Source organism: Actinia tenebrosa, unplaced genomic scaffold (genome assembly GCF_029948245.1).
Source record: "Actinia tenebrosa isolate PJP-AT-01 unplaced genomic scaffold, QUT_ActTen_1.0 PGA_scaffold3__52_contigs__length_22856419, whole genome shotgun sequence".
Taxonomy (NCBI): domain Eukaryota; kingdom Metazoa; phylum Cnidaria; class Anthozoa; order Actiniaria; family Actiniidae; genus Actinia; species Actinia tenebrosa.
In genome coordinates, this window is record NW_028292580.1 from 451,953 (window position 1) to 470,152 (window position 18,200).

The window sequence follows — 18,200 nt, forward strand, 5'->3', positions numbered from 1 at the left end:
AAAAAGTTTTGTAGATAGTTTGATCTCACGGCGGTGACTTCCCAGTCTTGCATATTTATCAGTACAAAGTATTGAAATTTAATTGGAACACTGAATACTTTCAGGAGCGTGTTGCGTTTTACTTTGCATAACTACAATATTGATAAAAGACGTGAAAATGGTTAGGTTGATAGAGCAAGATTTAATAAAAAAAGTTGGAAAAAGTGATTTTGAAAAATTGGTATTTGAAAAACTATATGTTTTTCATGACAATCGTGAACAACATGAACATCGCACTCGCTTTAATATTATAATGATCGTTATGCATTTATTCACAGCAAGAGCATTTCTTCGCGTATTCCAATAAAGGATTAATGAATGTGTTTTTCCTCTTCTGCGAACCGGGTGTTGCTATCTGTAATTCTATGCTAATATCACGCAACTGAGAAACTTTGAGTGTGTTCAGCTTGCCAGCGCGGGATAACTCGCAAACTTTATAGTTGGTTACCATGATAGGATGAATTGGACTTTCCATGTCTACAAAAACAGCTTCATTTAACGATCGTATTGTTTCCTCGCTCTCTAACGCGAGCAGTTCTTCTTCATCGAGTTGCTCGTCAACAATTGCACCCTCTCCTTCAGTTTGTCGTTGAAGCGCAGAAAAACGCGAGAAGAAACTGCTGATTTGTGTAGCACTCCTCCACTCCTCAGGTTGAAAAATTAAGTTGTCATCACTATTTCGAAGAACCTTCATTTCCCTTGCTACCTGATTGGCATCTGCCTTTTGTCCTTCTGATGCTCCTTCGTTGAACTTTTTAATGAGAAAAGCTTTGGCTTCTTCTCCCATCCTGACTCCTCTTTTGTTGGTTTTGAGTGCCCATCCTTTAGGTGCAGTCCTCTTGTAACACGTGGAAGGGCCTTGGTCTACTGTTATAGCTACTCCTTTACCTGTGACCGCCACATTCATCTCAGTGACTCTCTCTGCCCACATCTTCCTTACAGTGTCGTAAACTGACTCGCAATCTTCAGCCTGAAGATGCTTCCCTGTATCCATATGCGCCTCTGCCTCCTCCATTGTCTTGAACGTACACAGGTGCTTTCATTACAGGAAAATAGCTCTGGTCTTTCCGCTTGTGAAATGCTGACGGACCCATGTCGTTCTAAAGGACCAAAACCATGAAGTACCGCTAGCCTGGTATCTTGTGGTACTACATTTAGATCACGGTAGAGAAGCAATTCTCCAAGGCTAACATTGTACGCACGCCAGACGCGGATGCCATATTTAGTGAAGGCAAGTTTATTCAGCAAACTAATTCCTGGAAAATCTGGAGATTTTTTTCTACTATGGTGTCAATCTTGACGACAGCAGCACGACAACCTTTTAAACCACCGTGGGATTCTAAGGCATTCTTCATGTCAAAAGCTGTAAGAACATCATACCTTTCATTGACCCACCGCCTGATATGAGATTTCATGGGTGCAGTTTTTCTGTCGCATATTCTTGGCTTTCACCCACGTGACACCAGTCTTGACAACGGTTGCTATCTGCCATCTTTTTGCCCCTCAATAGTAAACAAACAGACGCTAACAGAGAGATATGTGTGAACTTTTCACTGAACATGGTGCATTGTATCGTAATTGGTTGCGGTTCAAAGAGCGGTAAAAAAAAAGTTTCCTTTTCTTTGATACCTAAAGTGATATCAAATCAAGGCGAATAGCACGAAGAGTTTGTGAAGAGGTTGTGTCTTGCTCAACCGCTTTTATTTCCTCGTCTGAAATGTTCAGCTTGACATCTAAGCACTTTCGCAACAGTTCTAGATAATCTAGATCTAAATTACAAGGCTTGTAAAGATCACATAAAACTGGAACATTCCAACTTTTCGAAATGAAATGGTCAGCGAAGGGGTCGATTAAACTTAACAAAGCAGCTTTTGTTTAGCAGTTGTAGGGTTTTGTGTAAAATTCCTCCTTTTCCGCTGCTTAAACTTGGGCTGAAGGGTTCGGGTCTCGTCCAGATCCAGCTTGATTTTTACGAGACTGTCCTAAATTTTCATCATTCAATTTATCAATGGTACTGTCTAGAATTTCTGAGTTTTTTCGCAGAAGAGAAATCTATGTCCTTGGCCCTTGCGTTGACATACGTGGGAAGAAGCCGCGTGCACTTAACTGGGGTACAGGCTAATTTCCTGTTGATTCTTGTCCAACATTCGATGTAAAATAAGACGCTGGCAACATGCGAACAAGATTCAGCTAGGCCTGCTTTACAACCCAAACAATGAGCAGAAAAAACCGTACCATCCTTGCCGGCAATGATCCAAATATCGGCCAGAGGGTCATTCATGCGTTGGGAATGGCGAACTTTTGCCACGACCAAATGCTTGCTTGAGATAATTTGTCCTCTTACTGAAGCCACAAATCCAGACACCACTTGATTACGTGCTTCCAAACTCTTGTAATTTTTAAACTGATAGTTCGTATAATAGCTCGTCTGCAAAACCAAGTAACTAAACAAATCTGACTGCTCTATTGGAGTCAAACATTCAGGATCAAACTGCTCACTTGGTATGGCGACTGGATCAACGCCTACTGCCTCGATCTTCTTCAAATAACGTTCCTTTACATGACTTTCAAGACTTGATCCATATTTCGAGAGCACTGGCACAGCCATTTTCCAAAGTTTTGAGACATCATTTGGCTCTGAAGCGAGCTAAAACTCTAAACACTATAAAAATGGCCTACTATTATCATAACATTTCACACTCGGAGGGGCACATAAATGGCGGACGCCCATATTTGGATAGGTCACGTGAAAGCCAAGAATATCCTTTCCTGACTGTGGGTGGAGCTATACCAGTGCGCTTGCCAATATGTGGGAGACTGAGCAGCAAGGAGCCACTGTGATAGCAACCAGCGTTGTCTGATAGAAAGAAGGCGCTGGTAATGTGAGGATACTCTTCTTTGATGGTGCTCAGCAAATTCTCTATTACAGAAGCTACTGCAAAACTGTTCTGTGTGCACGAGTCGAAGATATGTACAAAACACTCCACTTCTAGCTTTTCGCCCTTCCTTGTAATCAGTGCACTAACGTGTCAGCTCCTCCCTCTTTTACCAAAGAACTCGCTCATTCGTTCTCGGTAACGAAGAGGCAAGAATTTCATTACCCAGTCCATTACTATAAGTCCTTCCAAAGCGTCCTGCTTAACTTCCTCTGGGTTTATTGTACGTAGTAAATGTGCTTTCCAGGCATTTATTGCTTCTATATACTGTTTGCATTCATGTCTCATTCTTGATTCTTGATCTTCATCCATGACGACATTATTTATCTCAGCTGTAACATCTTCCATAACTTTTACAAGAGACGTACAGGAATTGCAGTTGACGTCGTGTTTCTGTTTGCATGATCTTTGAAGCCTTTTCTGACTTGGGTCACTTAGGGCATGGGTCGTACAATTGTCAGCACAGCTTTTCTCTCGGCCAACATGGCTCTTGAATTCTGTCTTGAGATACCTCTTGGCCTCTTTAATTTGACCCACTGATCGTTTGAGCCATGTTGTATTATCGAGACCTTGTAATGACTTCTGTAGTGAAGCAGCACACACTTCTATCATTCTATAAAGTGAGCGCTTGCCTGCAGGCTCAAAGTTATCATACGTACAGTAGCTTTGGTATTGCTCTATTATTCTGGACGGGGTCACGGTTCGTACTACGGCTGGTATGATAATGGAAACACCTGAGTCAAGTTTTAGGGTTTTCGTTCCAAAGGCAACATCTTGTAGCATTTCTGATCTGGAAATAAAATCGACAAAATGCTGTACTTGGGATGCTAAGATACGGGTGAGGTATATTGGTTCTGATGGTACTGTCTGTCCCTTACCGATGTCGTTAGCATGCTGGCGAGCTTGGTCTATTCGCAATTTGGACTACGGTGGTATCAAAGTCGTTAACTCTGAACGGCTAAAGTCATTAGCAAAAATGGAAAGAATTTGACGCTTTGTTTGCCAAGGTCCAGCTTGTTCATAGGCCTTGACAAGAGAATCTATAATAGCAGATGATGGATCAAAGCTTTTGCGTGTACTCGTAGTTATGGCTCCTGAATCCACGCTAGATCCCTTTCGGAGAGCATCCCAAAGCTCTTGTTCTTGACCAGGACTTATGACACTCAATGTTGCCAAAATACTTTCCTTGGCCTTTCGCTGATAATATTTTTGTTGCGTAGACGAGATATCTTTCGAAGATGTGTTCAGAGTTGACAAGATGGGGCTAGTACGGCCGTCAGTAAGATTACTTATAGTGGTATTCAATGCTTATAGTGGTATTCAATGTTTTTCATGTTATGCATGTACTTCGTCAGACCTGATGCTTATCTCTTGTTCTGGGATGCTCTGTGAAGACACCTGCGATGAAACTGTTGAAGTCTCGTCTGTATCGCTTGACAGTATCTGCTCCCCTATATCTAAGGGCCCAACATCATCTTCTAAAGGTGGTACATCCTCGGTGATGTCTTCATCAATAATCTAATATTAATATAGCGTAGGTGAGGTCATATATTTCTACTAAGTAAGCGTATTAGCATGAATAACATAAATCATGGGCGTGGAAGAAGTTGGGGAGCCAAGGGGGCCAGCCTTCCTTTTATTTTTGAGAGGAGAAAAAGTAATCCCGGTTCTTTAATGGCTTTCTTTTTTTCTCTTTGGTTTTGCGTTTCGGGGCCTCAACCGAAATGGCGGAATACTGGCTACGCCCATGTCAATAAATTATAACAGTAATACTTGTGTCGGGTAGAGTCATGGACTGTTGAGCTCGCGCTTGATGCGTTTTTGTGTGATTCTTCCGATAGTCGTCGCAAAATGCTGCAAAAATAATTAAAATAACATGAGCATAATATTCATTATATTTGAAAAAAATGAAAAAGCTTAAATTTAAAGCCGGATTTAATTTATAGCGATAATATATCTTCGTATTGCTTTGCAATCGAGCTACCTTATTCATTCTCAATTTTGCGACTTCGACAAATCAGTATCAAAGTATCGCAAAAAGTACTGAAGAAGGGCGGCCAAAAATACGATGTATAAAGTATTTCTAAATTTAAAAAATAATTAAATCAATTATAGCTACTGACCACTCAAAGGTGAATCCGTAAGTGGTGAGGGGTTGTTCTAAACGTGTTTCATTGAAAAATATATTGTTCCCAGATAAAATTTCATTCGATTTGAAGCTCTCATCATACCCTACAAAAGTCGACCCTCCCTGGAGTGTTTTTTGTTAAATAAATAAAGTAAATAAATGTCTTTATTTGAGAGTCTAGCCGCGCACTTCCATTCCATTCAATATTCTGTGCACACAACGCTCAACTCACATGTTGAATTTCACGGGAGGCTAGGAAACTGGAGAACCCAGAGAAAACCCTCGTAGCATAGGCGAGAACAACACGTCAAACACACTCAATTCAACATGTGACGACCGCAGGGCTCGAACCAGCGACCGATATAACCGATATTGAGTTGGAAAAAGTTTTGAAGGTGGTCTCATAAGAATGATACCACTAAGCTAAAGTATCTTTGGCTCTTGAGAACACATTCATGTCTCATTTTGTGCCGATTGTTCTTTTGCGTAAATATGGATATTGACTCACCAGTTACTGCTGGAACCACGACGCCGTGTTGGTTGAATATCTCTTTAGATACTGCCATATTGACTCTCCGAGGGTTTCGGATTTGCTTGTTCTCCCCTTTGTGAGTAGGATAACCACAAGTCATTCGTTTTCTGCCTGGCCAATTTACTGTCATTTCTCGCCTATGTTTAGGGCAGATAGTCATAGCAGCAACCTTTTCCTCGGGCAAGTGGAAGTACCCAGCTTCAGTATCAGGTCTTTCTCACTAGTAGTGTAGAGTACAGTTTTACCGCACCGCCATCCTCGCTTACTGCTTATCCCCAAGGAAACCAAATGCGATGTAAGATCGAGCTTACAGGCATTTATAGGAAGGATGGAGTCTTCTTCAACTGCTTCACAACGGGAGTTTTGTTGAGCGAAAGAGCATTCCATATTACTCGTCCTTTATGTTGTTTATACTCGTGTTTTAACTGAGAAGTCTGATTCATTGATCATTAGTTTGTCTTCAATCATCCAACATCTCAGGTCCTTTATGCAGGCTTCCATGGTGCTGATAGCCAGATATTGAGGTGTGTTATTATCTGGTTTAAATGCAAGGTAGATTTGAGTGTCGTCTGCATAGCAATGCACTTGCAGTAAGTGATGGATAACAATCTCGAAGAGATGACTGGTATAAATACAGAAAAATAGTAGACCCAGGCAAGAGCCTGCTGCACACCATACTTGAGGTCGAATCTGTTTGAACGCACATCCTCAACCATAACTTGTTGGAAACGATCAGAAAGGTATGAACGAAACCAAGTTAATGCATTACCAGAGAGACCAAGGGAGAACTGAAGGCGTTGAAGAAGCGATGGTGTCGAAAGCAGCGCTTAGATCTAAAAGCACTAACATGGTGACATGTTTGTTCATATTCATTAGTATATCATTACGAACTTTTAAAAGAACAGTTTCGGTGCTATGACCATGTCTGTATGCAGATTGGAACTCGGGGATGAGGGAATGACTTGGCATGTGATTTGTCATCTGCTGTGCGGCAGCCTTCTCAGTCAATTTAGACAGGAAGGGAAGATAACATAATCTATACGACCCACCTTGGATTTAAAAACAAAAGTTGATTAACCTAAAGACTTAATAATGAACACTCCGTTAGAGCTGGGAAATGGGATTTTACACATTGGAACTGGGATTCAAAAGCAAGAGAGCAATGGGAATGGATTTAGACTTGTTCTTTTGGAGTGGGCTGTGATTAGGACGCCCTTCAGGATCGTCGCTTAATGAGGCAAGACATATCTCTAGAAACAGCATTTATTTCGGCTTGTAATATTTGTGTTTTATTTTGGCAAAACACTCAACAGTTACAACATGGCTTTAATCGTAAAGCTATTATGATCAATAATACAAACTTTTGATGAACCGAACTTCGCTAAATACTTCACTTAATATTTGTAAATAAGTACTTCTGTAAATATAACGTTTGAGACTATTCAAATAACTGGTAATGACGGTTATTTAAAGAGACTGTGTTTGTAATGGTAGGGTTGTAGTGATTTTTCACTGTGAAATGAGGATGCTTTTTGGGTTCCCTATGTAAGCTTAATGAGTTTGACTTACATGCATTCATAGTCATTTGTTTACTGATTGTTAAATAGTTTTGATTGTGTAATAGTCTTGCTTTTGTGTTGCATGCAATTTTTTGACTCTAGCATGCTAGAAAATGTATTTTCCAATACTAGTAACACCCTTCCATCATCAAAAGATAAATAGTTTTCCCTACAGCTCTGTATATTTTTGATTCAATTTTGAGGAAAAAAGATATACTCTCTAGAATAAAGTGATTGTATATTGACAGTTTGAAATGCGTACTGATCTTTCATTATATTAAACGAACGATTTGCTACGATATACAAATAACAAGAAAATAAGTCAATAAAGTTAAACTAAGAAAGCAAGAAATGGTACGGAAAAACTAAAGGAAAAGATGAAAACGATAAACTTACAATATCTGTGTTCACAACTTAACTTAAATGGAGGTGAAAAAATAAACTTGAATACTAACGTACGGACTATATATACTGACGCTTATGCAAAGAAAGAAAAAAAAAATTAATTTTATCATTTTAATTTTAATTTATGTCTTATTTTATTTTTGTATATATTTTTAACAATTATTTCTGTTGCAGGACCCTACTGAAAATCGCTTTTGCGAGTAGGTCTCCTGGATAAATTTATTATTATTATTATTATTATTATTATTATTATTATTATAGCAGTTAGAAAACAAAAAACAAAAACCAATAACTTGCTTATTCATGACTACAGTGATGAATAATACTATAGTAATTAATTTATGAATTAATACTATATAATACTAATTTATATAATAACTTTGAACTGAATTTCCTCATTTTAATCTTTCTTTACCTTATCTACGGTTGCAGTAATATCTGCAACCATAGATGTCGAGGTGCCATATTCAGTTTGATCTTCTTGGCTAGTCAGCTTAGGTTGTTTTGGGCCTTTATTGATGTCGTGTTCATCAACAACTTCTACAAATCTGTATAATTGTCTGCGTCTGTGTCTAAAACGGCTAGAGACACACCTATATATCTTTAAGTCGCCTATTCGATGTTGTGTTCTCACTCTGTGAACAGACAACAAGCTATTAAAGAATTGCATGTTGGCTGTTGGACGTCTTCTGCCGCGACGTGAGAATGGTGCAAATAGCAGATATCCTGTTGGCTATCCACTGTCTGCCAATATATAGCTGCCTACTGGAAGTGGAAGAGCACAGTTATGACCAATTCTTGGAATCATGGCATAGCTTGCTGCTGTGGAGAACGGAAAATTGGCCCTGTAAAAGTTCCCTGTGACACTGAAGTACTCGCAGTGTTGTCTTCTAGCAATCTTTATTCACCGCTTGAATTGAAAAACATCTGAAGATTCACCGGTTACAACTTCTCTTATATATACTCTTTTCAAGGCTATTTTTAGAACGTTACATCATCTTCTAGAAAGTACTAACATGCATATTCGCACGAACGGTCTACATAGAACGTTCTAGAACTCGCTATTACGTGCTAGGTTACGATAAAGAATGATCTAGAACAACCGATAGGTATTAAAGGAACCTTCTAGAATATAAGCTAGTGTGATCAGGAAATATAACAAACAATCCTATAATTAACTCAAAGTTTCTAGTATTTTCTGGCACATTTTCTGAGGGTTTTCCACACTGCGTTAGGTTGGTGACCTAGATATCCTGCCTGGCTATAGACAAAGAAGCCATCACAGTCAACTATTACTTGACAGTTTAGGAAATGATAGCCCCGATCGCCGCGATAATACAGCCTTTGCACGTTGCCTTGGGGTCTGTTGATGCGGATTGGCGTGGCGTCAATGATGCCAACTACATCAGGGAAATCCGCAATACTTCCTCGTAAGCTGTTCCAAACCCGTAAACTAGGCCATCTAATGTAGAGGGGCTCATAATGAAAAAGTGTTATTAAAAGAATATGGATATTTTCTGCTGCAGTTGTAGCACCCACTCCAAACATACTTCCAAGTTCTGAAAAGGTCGGATACGTGCGTAACCAAACAAAAAGCATCAATATCCGGTCACGAGTTGTCAAAGCAAACGGCCTTGTTTGAATCTCTCTGTATCTTGGGTTTCGGGAATTGCGGATAAATCTTTCAGCATCAACTGAGATTCTCTGAACAACTCTTGTAAGGCTTAATGGTGTTTCGCCTGTCAACTCCCACATCTGAACTGGGTTTCGGGTCAAACGAGGCCTTAATTAATCTCTTTGTCCGGGTAAGGTTGGAAACAGTAGTCTAATGGTAGCTCGAAGAGAAACACCCTGAACAGCTGAGAAAACTTGCAGTAACATAAATATAGAAATGGGCAGACATCCTCTTCATCTTCGTGTAATTCTATAATTACTGAAAGGAGATTTAAAGTAGCCATGCTAACTGTACCAATAAATGCCGGGAAATGACATAAGACGGCTCATTTTTGCAATATAAGTTTCTAACAAAGATGTTTTGAGTTTCATGGGTCAGCCATAGAATCTGAGTTATGATTCCTTTGCAATTTTGCAAAGAAAAAGAAAAGAGATAGCAAAATAGACAAGTTAATGAAAGAAGCATCTAAAATGATGGACATTGCTGCGAAGGCTGCTAAAACTCATCATCAATACAAAAAGGCAATTGCAGCCAATAAAGATATTAATGTCAGCAGTTCTGATGACAGCAGCTAATGTAGGTGTAACCAAATAAATCATTTGAGTTTATGTTTTATTGCCATTGCGAGATGTATTAAATTACGTGTATCGTCTGCAAATACAAGATATAAAGATAATCACACAATGTTCCCGCTTTGAAAACATTTTGTTTATTACTTGAGTAAGTGTCATTTATATTGTAATAAGTTGAAATAACAAAACTAAACATAATTTTGAATAACATTCTTTCACACATTTGCTGTGAGACAAAAATGTTTCTTGTCCCCAATGTAAATCTGAAAACATTAATACGAGCCACTGGAGTAAGTAAGGGAGTCTGATGAGAATGGTGAACGCTATTCAAGGGTGAATGGCCTAGTGTCATAAAGATTTTCAGATTAGTCATCATCGGTGAGATATTTATAGACGGCCACATTTTTAGAGATTTTGACATGAGAGTGAGGGTGAAATTTGCAGAAAGATAAAAAGTATGAGAAAATTCTAATAATGTTTAAACGCAGAAATCTGCTGTGCATTGTTAATCTAAGGGGTTAATCATTATTAGAATATTCAACTACGTCCAAAAACAAAAAACAGAATATGCTCAGTTTTTGGTAAAAGCGAATAAATGTGCTTGCCTAATTTGCATGAAAAATTTCACCCTTTGAAATTCACCCTTGAAATTCAAGGGATACGGAAAAACTCTATTATAATTTAATTGATGGAGGGCAAATATGGAGACCAAATTTATTGCGTTGTAGAAAAAGAAAGCGTCGAAACTGTCGTCGGCAGACTTTGGAAAATGATCAACCCATTCTTTTGGGTCACAATAGCCTCAATTAAATGAGAATCTAGTGCGCCATTGAAAAGAGACTCCCAAGATTCCAACATATGATCAATGTCGTCAAGCATTAACGAAGTATCCAATGGGACTTGGTTCAAGGTGGTGATGAAATTATAAGCATTAAATTTTTTTATATCGCAATATTTGATAGATGGCGCATTCTCGTTTTTGTTTCGTCGAACATTGGCACTCTAGTACATAAACATCGAGTACAATGGCATCTTTGCGTCTATTATTTGAACTAATTATAAAGAACAAAGCTTATTTTTGTTTTGTTTTGTTTGACGCAAAAGAAAATTAATTAGTTACGAGACAAAAGCTGCGTTTTTCCTCAATTTAGTATACTTAATATATTAAACATACATAATTTAACATGAATAACATGTAATTTTTTTAAGTTCCAATATTCTGAAGTAGGAAAAAAAGGCAAATATCATGTGTTATCTGAAATTATCTACCATTGTTTCCAATAGTAGCACAAAAATAATGTTGAAGGAGAATTTTTTACCAGAATTAATATTCTTCTTTATTTAATAACCAGATGAAATGGTAAGAATTCAGCTGACTGGGTCACTAGAAATCCAAAGAAATTTCCAAGGACATTCTACCTATGTCCATGGTAAGAATTCACATGAACAACTGACTGGGTCTGAAAGCGTCCACATTTGATGGTCACACGCTAACCATATTGCATTACATGCATTCCCTGCATACCTTCCCTTCCTGGATATGATCAATTCTTCTTGAATACGGCAGTATAAACACTACTTTGTAAGCCATAAAGCAAGCTTCACAAACCACTCCAGCCCACTCCAAGTAAGTCCTTAACCTTTCTCAATTTGATATCGCCCGTCCTATCATCACTAACGTTAGTTTAATTTCTGACACACGCTACTTATGTTTATTCTTTCTACACATAATACACACACACAGGCCAACGTGCTGTGTCCCAGTCGTCTCGTTTCACGTAGGGTTAAACTTCTAGCGCTAGAAGTTTTGAAACGTGTAGGTCGAATACTGACCTCTACCTTTTGTCTTAACCCCTGATGATAAATACTTGGTAGATCGAACAACTATCCCAGAGCTTCCGTAGTTTTATATTGTATTCCCTACCACACTGCCGCGACGCATGAACTCATGTTTTGTAACGTTGCCTTCACTCGAAACACTTTTATTCTTAACTCAATATACATTGTACGATGTACTTTATCGTTTACTGTATCATTGCTACCTATCTACGATACATATCCATAATACTCTCATTTACGTCTCGTATGCTCATCTGTTGCAATCACCCACTGCCTTAATATTTATTTATTTTATGCTATTTATTTATATCTTTTTCATCATTTTTCTTCAATCATTTTTCACATACGTACCCCCCCCTCCCCACCATTTCTACTTTTGCTTGAGTCCGAATACCTTTGTCAAACATAGTGTTTGTCGGGTTTTTAATACCTCATGAATCTATGTTTTTAAATTTATAAAGCCTGAAACCATTTGGTTATATGCCTCAAGGCTCATGAAAGCTTTAAATTGCTTCTGAGTATAGAAACTAGTTTCTAAAACTAGATAGCAAAGTAAATCAGTTGATTCGACTGGTGGTTGGCAGTCCGGCTCGACACGTTTCCCCTCCATCAAGTTAGGATCGATTCCAATCTTCGCAATTTTCTCCATGTAGTGCTGTTTTACCTTTCCTTCTAATTTTTTAGCGTATTGTGAAAGAGGAACAAATAATTCTTCATCATTATTAGCCGAAGAAATTGAGGAATCTCGAAAAGAAGTCATTTTAAATTTAGCTGTCAGAGTTTTGTTTACATAATTTGCATATGATACACGTGGGTAGATGTGCTCCAAAATGGCGGCCGATTATGCCGTGACGTCACATGAATACGATCTAATACCATAACCTACTTCCAGGTGTATTTCTCATTTTGGTCTCAGCTTCTTCCTTGTTTTTTTTTTTTTTTGTTTTTTTTTTTTGTTGTTGTCTGTGTTGATGTTTGTGTTTTTTAATAAATAAATGAATTAAAAAAGGGTCCAACTATTAATGTAAAATCGATTAGCTTTCATCCTCTTCACGAATGATACTAATTTCTGCTCCATCATTTCTATTCTTGGAATTTTCGGCCATTAATCTCCTTGTCTCTGCCATAAATACATTTCTCTGGGCTTCCTCTGTGTATATGCTGGCATCACACTTGAATGCTGCTCTCAACAGGTCCACAGATCCAAGCAAAATAAAGACCACTTTTTTTATTTAGTGATTTTGAGGATAACAATATTCTACATCGTGCCAAAAATTACACTTCAGTTGTTTCTCTTCATCCATTGTTTAACTCCAATAATAATAACAAAGGTTCAGTCCTAAACTTCAGTAGAGTTCTATATTGGCACAACAAGACTGACCTTGGTTAATGTTAAATTACACTTCAGTTGTTTCGCTTCATCCATTGTTTAACTCCAATAATAATAACAAAGGTTCAGTCCTAAACTTCAGTAGAGTTCTATATTGGCACAACAAGACTGACCTTGGTTAATGTTAGTCTTTGACCATTTTAGTAGCTGTGTCAGACAGTGCATTTACCTTTATTGCATCCAATTTCCAGCACAGTACCATTGGCTGGGAGAAAATTCTCTAGAAGCTTTTCCATCAGCATTTCTTCACTCTCAGTAATTAAAAAAAATTCTGCAATTCACTTCGACATTGCCAACAAAGAGGATCTTCAAACTTTCAGTTGCACTACAATGATAACAGAATAATACATCATTACTTTTCCTTTATGCATGCAGATCACCAGATAGAGACTGAAAGAAACTGCTGCACAATTAGTACTGTTCTAAGGTTTTCTTATTCTAGGTAAACTACCTCTAAGACAGACTCCTTCAGGACTGGCTGCAGCTGTCCATCTTAGAAAGGTGTCCATCTTATAGGGAGGAGAGGTAAAATAACAATAATGATTATGCCACTCCAAAATATCAGGAACTTGACTTCACAACACAGGGGGCCTTATGCATTTACCTCTTTGAAGCGTCTTGTTAGGACTAACTGCACTTAACTATCTTCTTTACCATCAGGAGTGCAATCCTCCATATTTTCTAGGCCAGCTTTCCTCATGACTATAATGTAATGGTTACATATTTGCCTAGTGGTTATACAAACACTACGGATGATTCCTTTGACCACATTATTATTCCAATCCTGTAGAAAAAATCACTTTATGAAAATTTTGTTCATTTTCAGTGTATCAGTGAGCCTGACTTGTGTAATATATAGGATAACCACAATCACCTTTTCCTCCTGCATAAATATGAAATTTGCTCCACCAAATTGCAGATTTTGAAAGACAGAAGATGTTATCTTCCATTCAGCTGAAATTTTTGGGTCAGCAAACCAGAGAGAATCTTCTCTAGTTAAAACAGCGTCTTCTGTTGCTGCAGTACCTACAAAGATATTTGTAATAATTCTAGTAACTTCAATTATAATCTACTTTTAATGTGCATGATTGGTTGATTGGCCAATAATTGGTTTATTGTATGACATGTTATAAAGACAATTATTTTTATAATCACACATGCCTTTTTAATTACTTCACAATAATACTTTAGACAATAGATACGAATGCCACAAACTATATTTTTCTCTTTTGCTATCATAGAGTGATTTCCTGTCGACCGTGGAAAAAAATGACTAACTCACGAGTCTACTACTAACTGTTAGACTGACTATTCTTTCAGGGTCGACGGAAAATCACTATAGTGATTATGAAGTATGGTAACTAATATCAACACCCTCCGCCAGTAGAAACAACTACTCAAGTTCCAATTACTTACCATTAAAATTCTCAGAGGTTAGACATTGTTGCACAAATGCTTTAAAACTCTCAGGTGTCTTTCCATGTTTAACGTCCTTGGTGAATTGCTTTAGTCTTTCCATTCAACTCCATAAGGGGAACCTATTAAATATAGGAATCATATCAGTTTTATTTCCTCACTAGGTTTTACTATTATTCACACATTACTAAATGTAGACAGGAAAGTAATGTTTTGTTGTAGGTGAAAAAATTGCCAGAAGATAACACATTTTACCAGGGCTGACCATAGATGTGTAAGTGGTTTTGTGAGAGCAGAATTTTCTCCATTATTCATATTTTGAGACTGAAGCAAGATTTATTTCCAAAGAAAGATTTATTTTGCCAATACACGCATGCCTAATACAAAGTGAATACAAACTATTATGAGTATCAATACCTTTTCTTAAGATATTCTCATGGAGACTTTGAGGGATAAATTTCTCGTCCGCCATAGTCACTTCTTCGTTTAATGTTGTCTGGGCTAAACGTCACAGAAAGTCACAAACTGGAAAAACAGAATAATCTTATTAGCCAATCAAAACCCTCTATCACACGTTAACCAATCAGAAGGCTAGGGTCAGATTTTGACTCGGAAACACAATATAGGTCTCTGATTGGATTTATTTCTCCTCGCAACTACTCAACATAGTAAATCCCGGAGCGAGAATGCAGAATCAAATAACCTCTGAGCCTCAGGGTAGAAGAGCGTTTGTTATTGCATTAATTGTAATTCACATCATGTCAGACTACCGCGACTGAAAAATCAAAGCCATGTGTTTTACTAGACTTTTAGGCGAAATTACTGTTGTTTTTGCAAAATATGCATGTCTTTGCTTCCTTTATCAACAGTCTTTTTTTGTGTGTTAGATCAGAGGTTGTTGTCTATAAAAGCACGCGACCTCAGTTTGCCAGCTTTAAACAATTATTACTTCTGCACAGTCAGGTGTTTATTAGAAATACTCGATACTTATTAGGATGATCATAATTTCTAATAATAGCTATAAATGCATGGCAAAAGTATTCTAGGTAAAAAAATTAAAAAAATGAGTGATCATTAACAATAAACTCGATCACTGACAATATCTGCCGTGGCTTCATGACTTTCTTCGTATTCCCAGATTGATGGAATCCTGCAGCAACCTGCACTAACCGTCTTTGCTGTCCTTTAATATAAATAGCTCGAGTAAAGCAGTCTTCTTTAAAGTGTTTTGAGCAAATTCCAAACTTTCCTTTCGGATCGAAATTTGCTCGACGTAACCGAGCAAATCGCTTCCATTTGTCTGATTCCGATTTTTTTAAAGGTGAAATGTGTACTGAAATACCAGCGTCAGTGTTAGCGATATTATTGAAGCCTCAAACGACGCACCGCCAAGACATTTTGTCGATCCGCTAGCTTTTCTCTCTAGTTTTACACGTATATTAGAAAAGAGTGTTTGTTTTGTTTTGAGTGTATGACGTCACACACCAAACTCGACCCATACAGCTGAACTTATTAAGGCGGAGAGGCGAGACAAGTAAATAATGACGTTCAAATGCCAAATTGCTCATTTTTCATATTTCCTTTTGGACTATCTAAACCAAACTTTGGAGAGTCATTTATTTATTCGACTTTATTTCTGGAAATTTTTAGCTTCTTAAACCCAATATTATAGATTTTTTTAAAATCCTCTAATATACGTCCAAGTAAAACTTTAATATCTTCTTGATTGTTGTAAGCTAGCCTTGGAACACATCAGAGTTTTCACAAATATAATAGGCTAGCAATTCAAAATCAATACCTATTTAAACCGATTTAATTTAATAGAGTTGTTCTGCACAAGAATGTTACGTATGCAAATCTACAACTACTTGCGTTGAACAAGCAGAATAGACCCAAGAGCTGTGAAATCTACACGCCGCCTCATTAGCAACTTCTCGTACTTAATTTTTTCTAATTTATTGACGACAAATGCGAATCTTCGTAGCTTCATATGAGCGGGCTATTTCTAGACATTTTTTCGAGGTTAGGCCTTTCTCTGATAAAAGCTTTTGCCAGATGTTAACATCTTGCATTCCAACTGATCCTGTCCTTTATTAGTGATGATGTTAGCTCCCCATACGAGCAGTTCTTTGATAACGCTAGTAAAGCTGCATAAAATTCATCGATGATTTCGTTGCCCCCTTGTGTGCGAGTATTGAATAAGTATCGTTCGTATGTTTCATTAGCTACACCTCTGCAAATCTATGTCATCTTTTCAAGCACGATATCAATGTCATGCCTCTCTTCCTCGCTGTTGAACGACAAGCTGTTGTATACTTTTAAACAAGTCAGAAGAGTGGCTGTCCTTCTTTTTGGATGATCGATGAGTTGAGACGATATTTCGTAATTTCCCCAGACTTGCTTGAACATTTCCCAGTCTTTCTTTCGACTAGCGTCATCCTTCAGGGTTAGCTTTTCAGGGAACGGAACGTGTTGAAGAATTTTTGGCGGTTCTTCTTCTGTATCTGACATTTTATACTCCTTGATGGAAAATCTAAGGTTCTGAAACCAATTCTGACACCATGCTCTGTTACGATGTAAAACACAAGGGAATGATGGAGACGGATTGTAAACACCACGAGTATTTTTATTCTCTGGACGGCATGTTGGCCATCTCCCAGTACACAGGAAACCCATATCCCTAAGAATCTAAATACAGGAAACCCATCCAATATTATATGCTAATACTACATTTTGTACTGGTAACTGTACTTCATTTTCATCAACTTCATTGATCTATAAAAATTATAATGATAAACAAGATTCAATAAAAATACCTTGACGAGATTTCATCAATTTCCTTCTCTCTTTCACTAACTTTCTCCATTACCCCTCTCACTTCTTCATGTAGTTTCGTTAGAGTAGATTGAAAGCTAAATGATAGCGCTATCGAAGGTATATGCTTACCTTTTCGAAATGAGTATTATCGTTGAACCAGTTCGGTTTTTGTACCAGTTGTCGGTAGTCCATAAGCTTCCAATTTAATTCTAATATGTGTGGCTGTCATCGATGAAATAACTTCTTTGTTCGCAGCCATGACCTCTTCTGAACTTATTATTATGCTTCGCTGAATTTCATGAACAAAACCCAATATATCTTGGAATTACTTGAAACTTGTAAAAATTCTTGTACTTGATAAGTCTTGCTTTAATTCTGGTTAGACTTCACCAGTTAACCTTGGTCTGATACTAAATGATCGGGCCCATAAGGAGATAACTTCAAGCTTAATCTTCGAGTCAGGTACTGGTGAAGTAAACAAGTGAAAGCAATAAAAATATAACTGACTCGAAGATTAAGCTTGAAGTGTCTCCTTGTGGGCCCTAACATAGGTGGTGTGGATGCTTGGCTACCAGCATCATTGCCACTTTCATCAGGCAAAACAGTATCATCAGTATCATACGAGCAGTCATCTGCTTGATTTGGATCTTGCGATTGAACTTTTTTCACAGCCTATTGAACACATATTGAACACATATTAGTATACTGGTGTTATAAACGAAAATAAAAGAGACAAAATGAGCCTAGATTTTTTTTTGAATTTTGAAGTTCATGCTCATAGGTATTTGTTTGGCACTCACTTCAAAATTATATAAAAAATGAATAAAAAATGCCAAAACACTTTGACATTAAAACTTTTTCATGTTAACATCCTGAGTCAAGAAGCCATGCT

At 37.6% G+C, this 18,200-nt stretch overlaps 1 protein-coding gene and 1 pseudogene across 1 annotated transcript; both read right to left on the reverse strand.

The window, feature by feature from the left end:
- Nucleotides 1-307: 307 nt before the first annotated feature.
- LOC148907518 (uncharacterized) lies at nucleotides 308-9,354 on the reverse strand (annotated as a pseudogene).
- LOC148907519 (uncharacterized) lies at nucleotides 2,045-2,647 on the reverse strand. The gene has a single exon (XM_089035145.1). It carries the CDS (start codon nucleotides 2,645-2,647, stop codon nucleotides 2,045-2,047), a length of 603 nt encoding a protein of 200 aa, XP_088891271.1.
- Nucleotides 9,355-18,200: the final 8,846 nt, after the last annotated feature.

Bases quoted from the DNA above. Each gene is read 5' to 3' on its own strand.
- LOC148907519 (XM_089035145.1), bottom strand. From the start codon at position 2,647: ATGGCTGTGCCAGTGCTCTCGAAATATGGATCAAGTCTTGAAAGTCAT.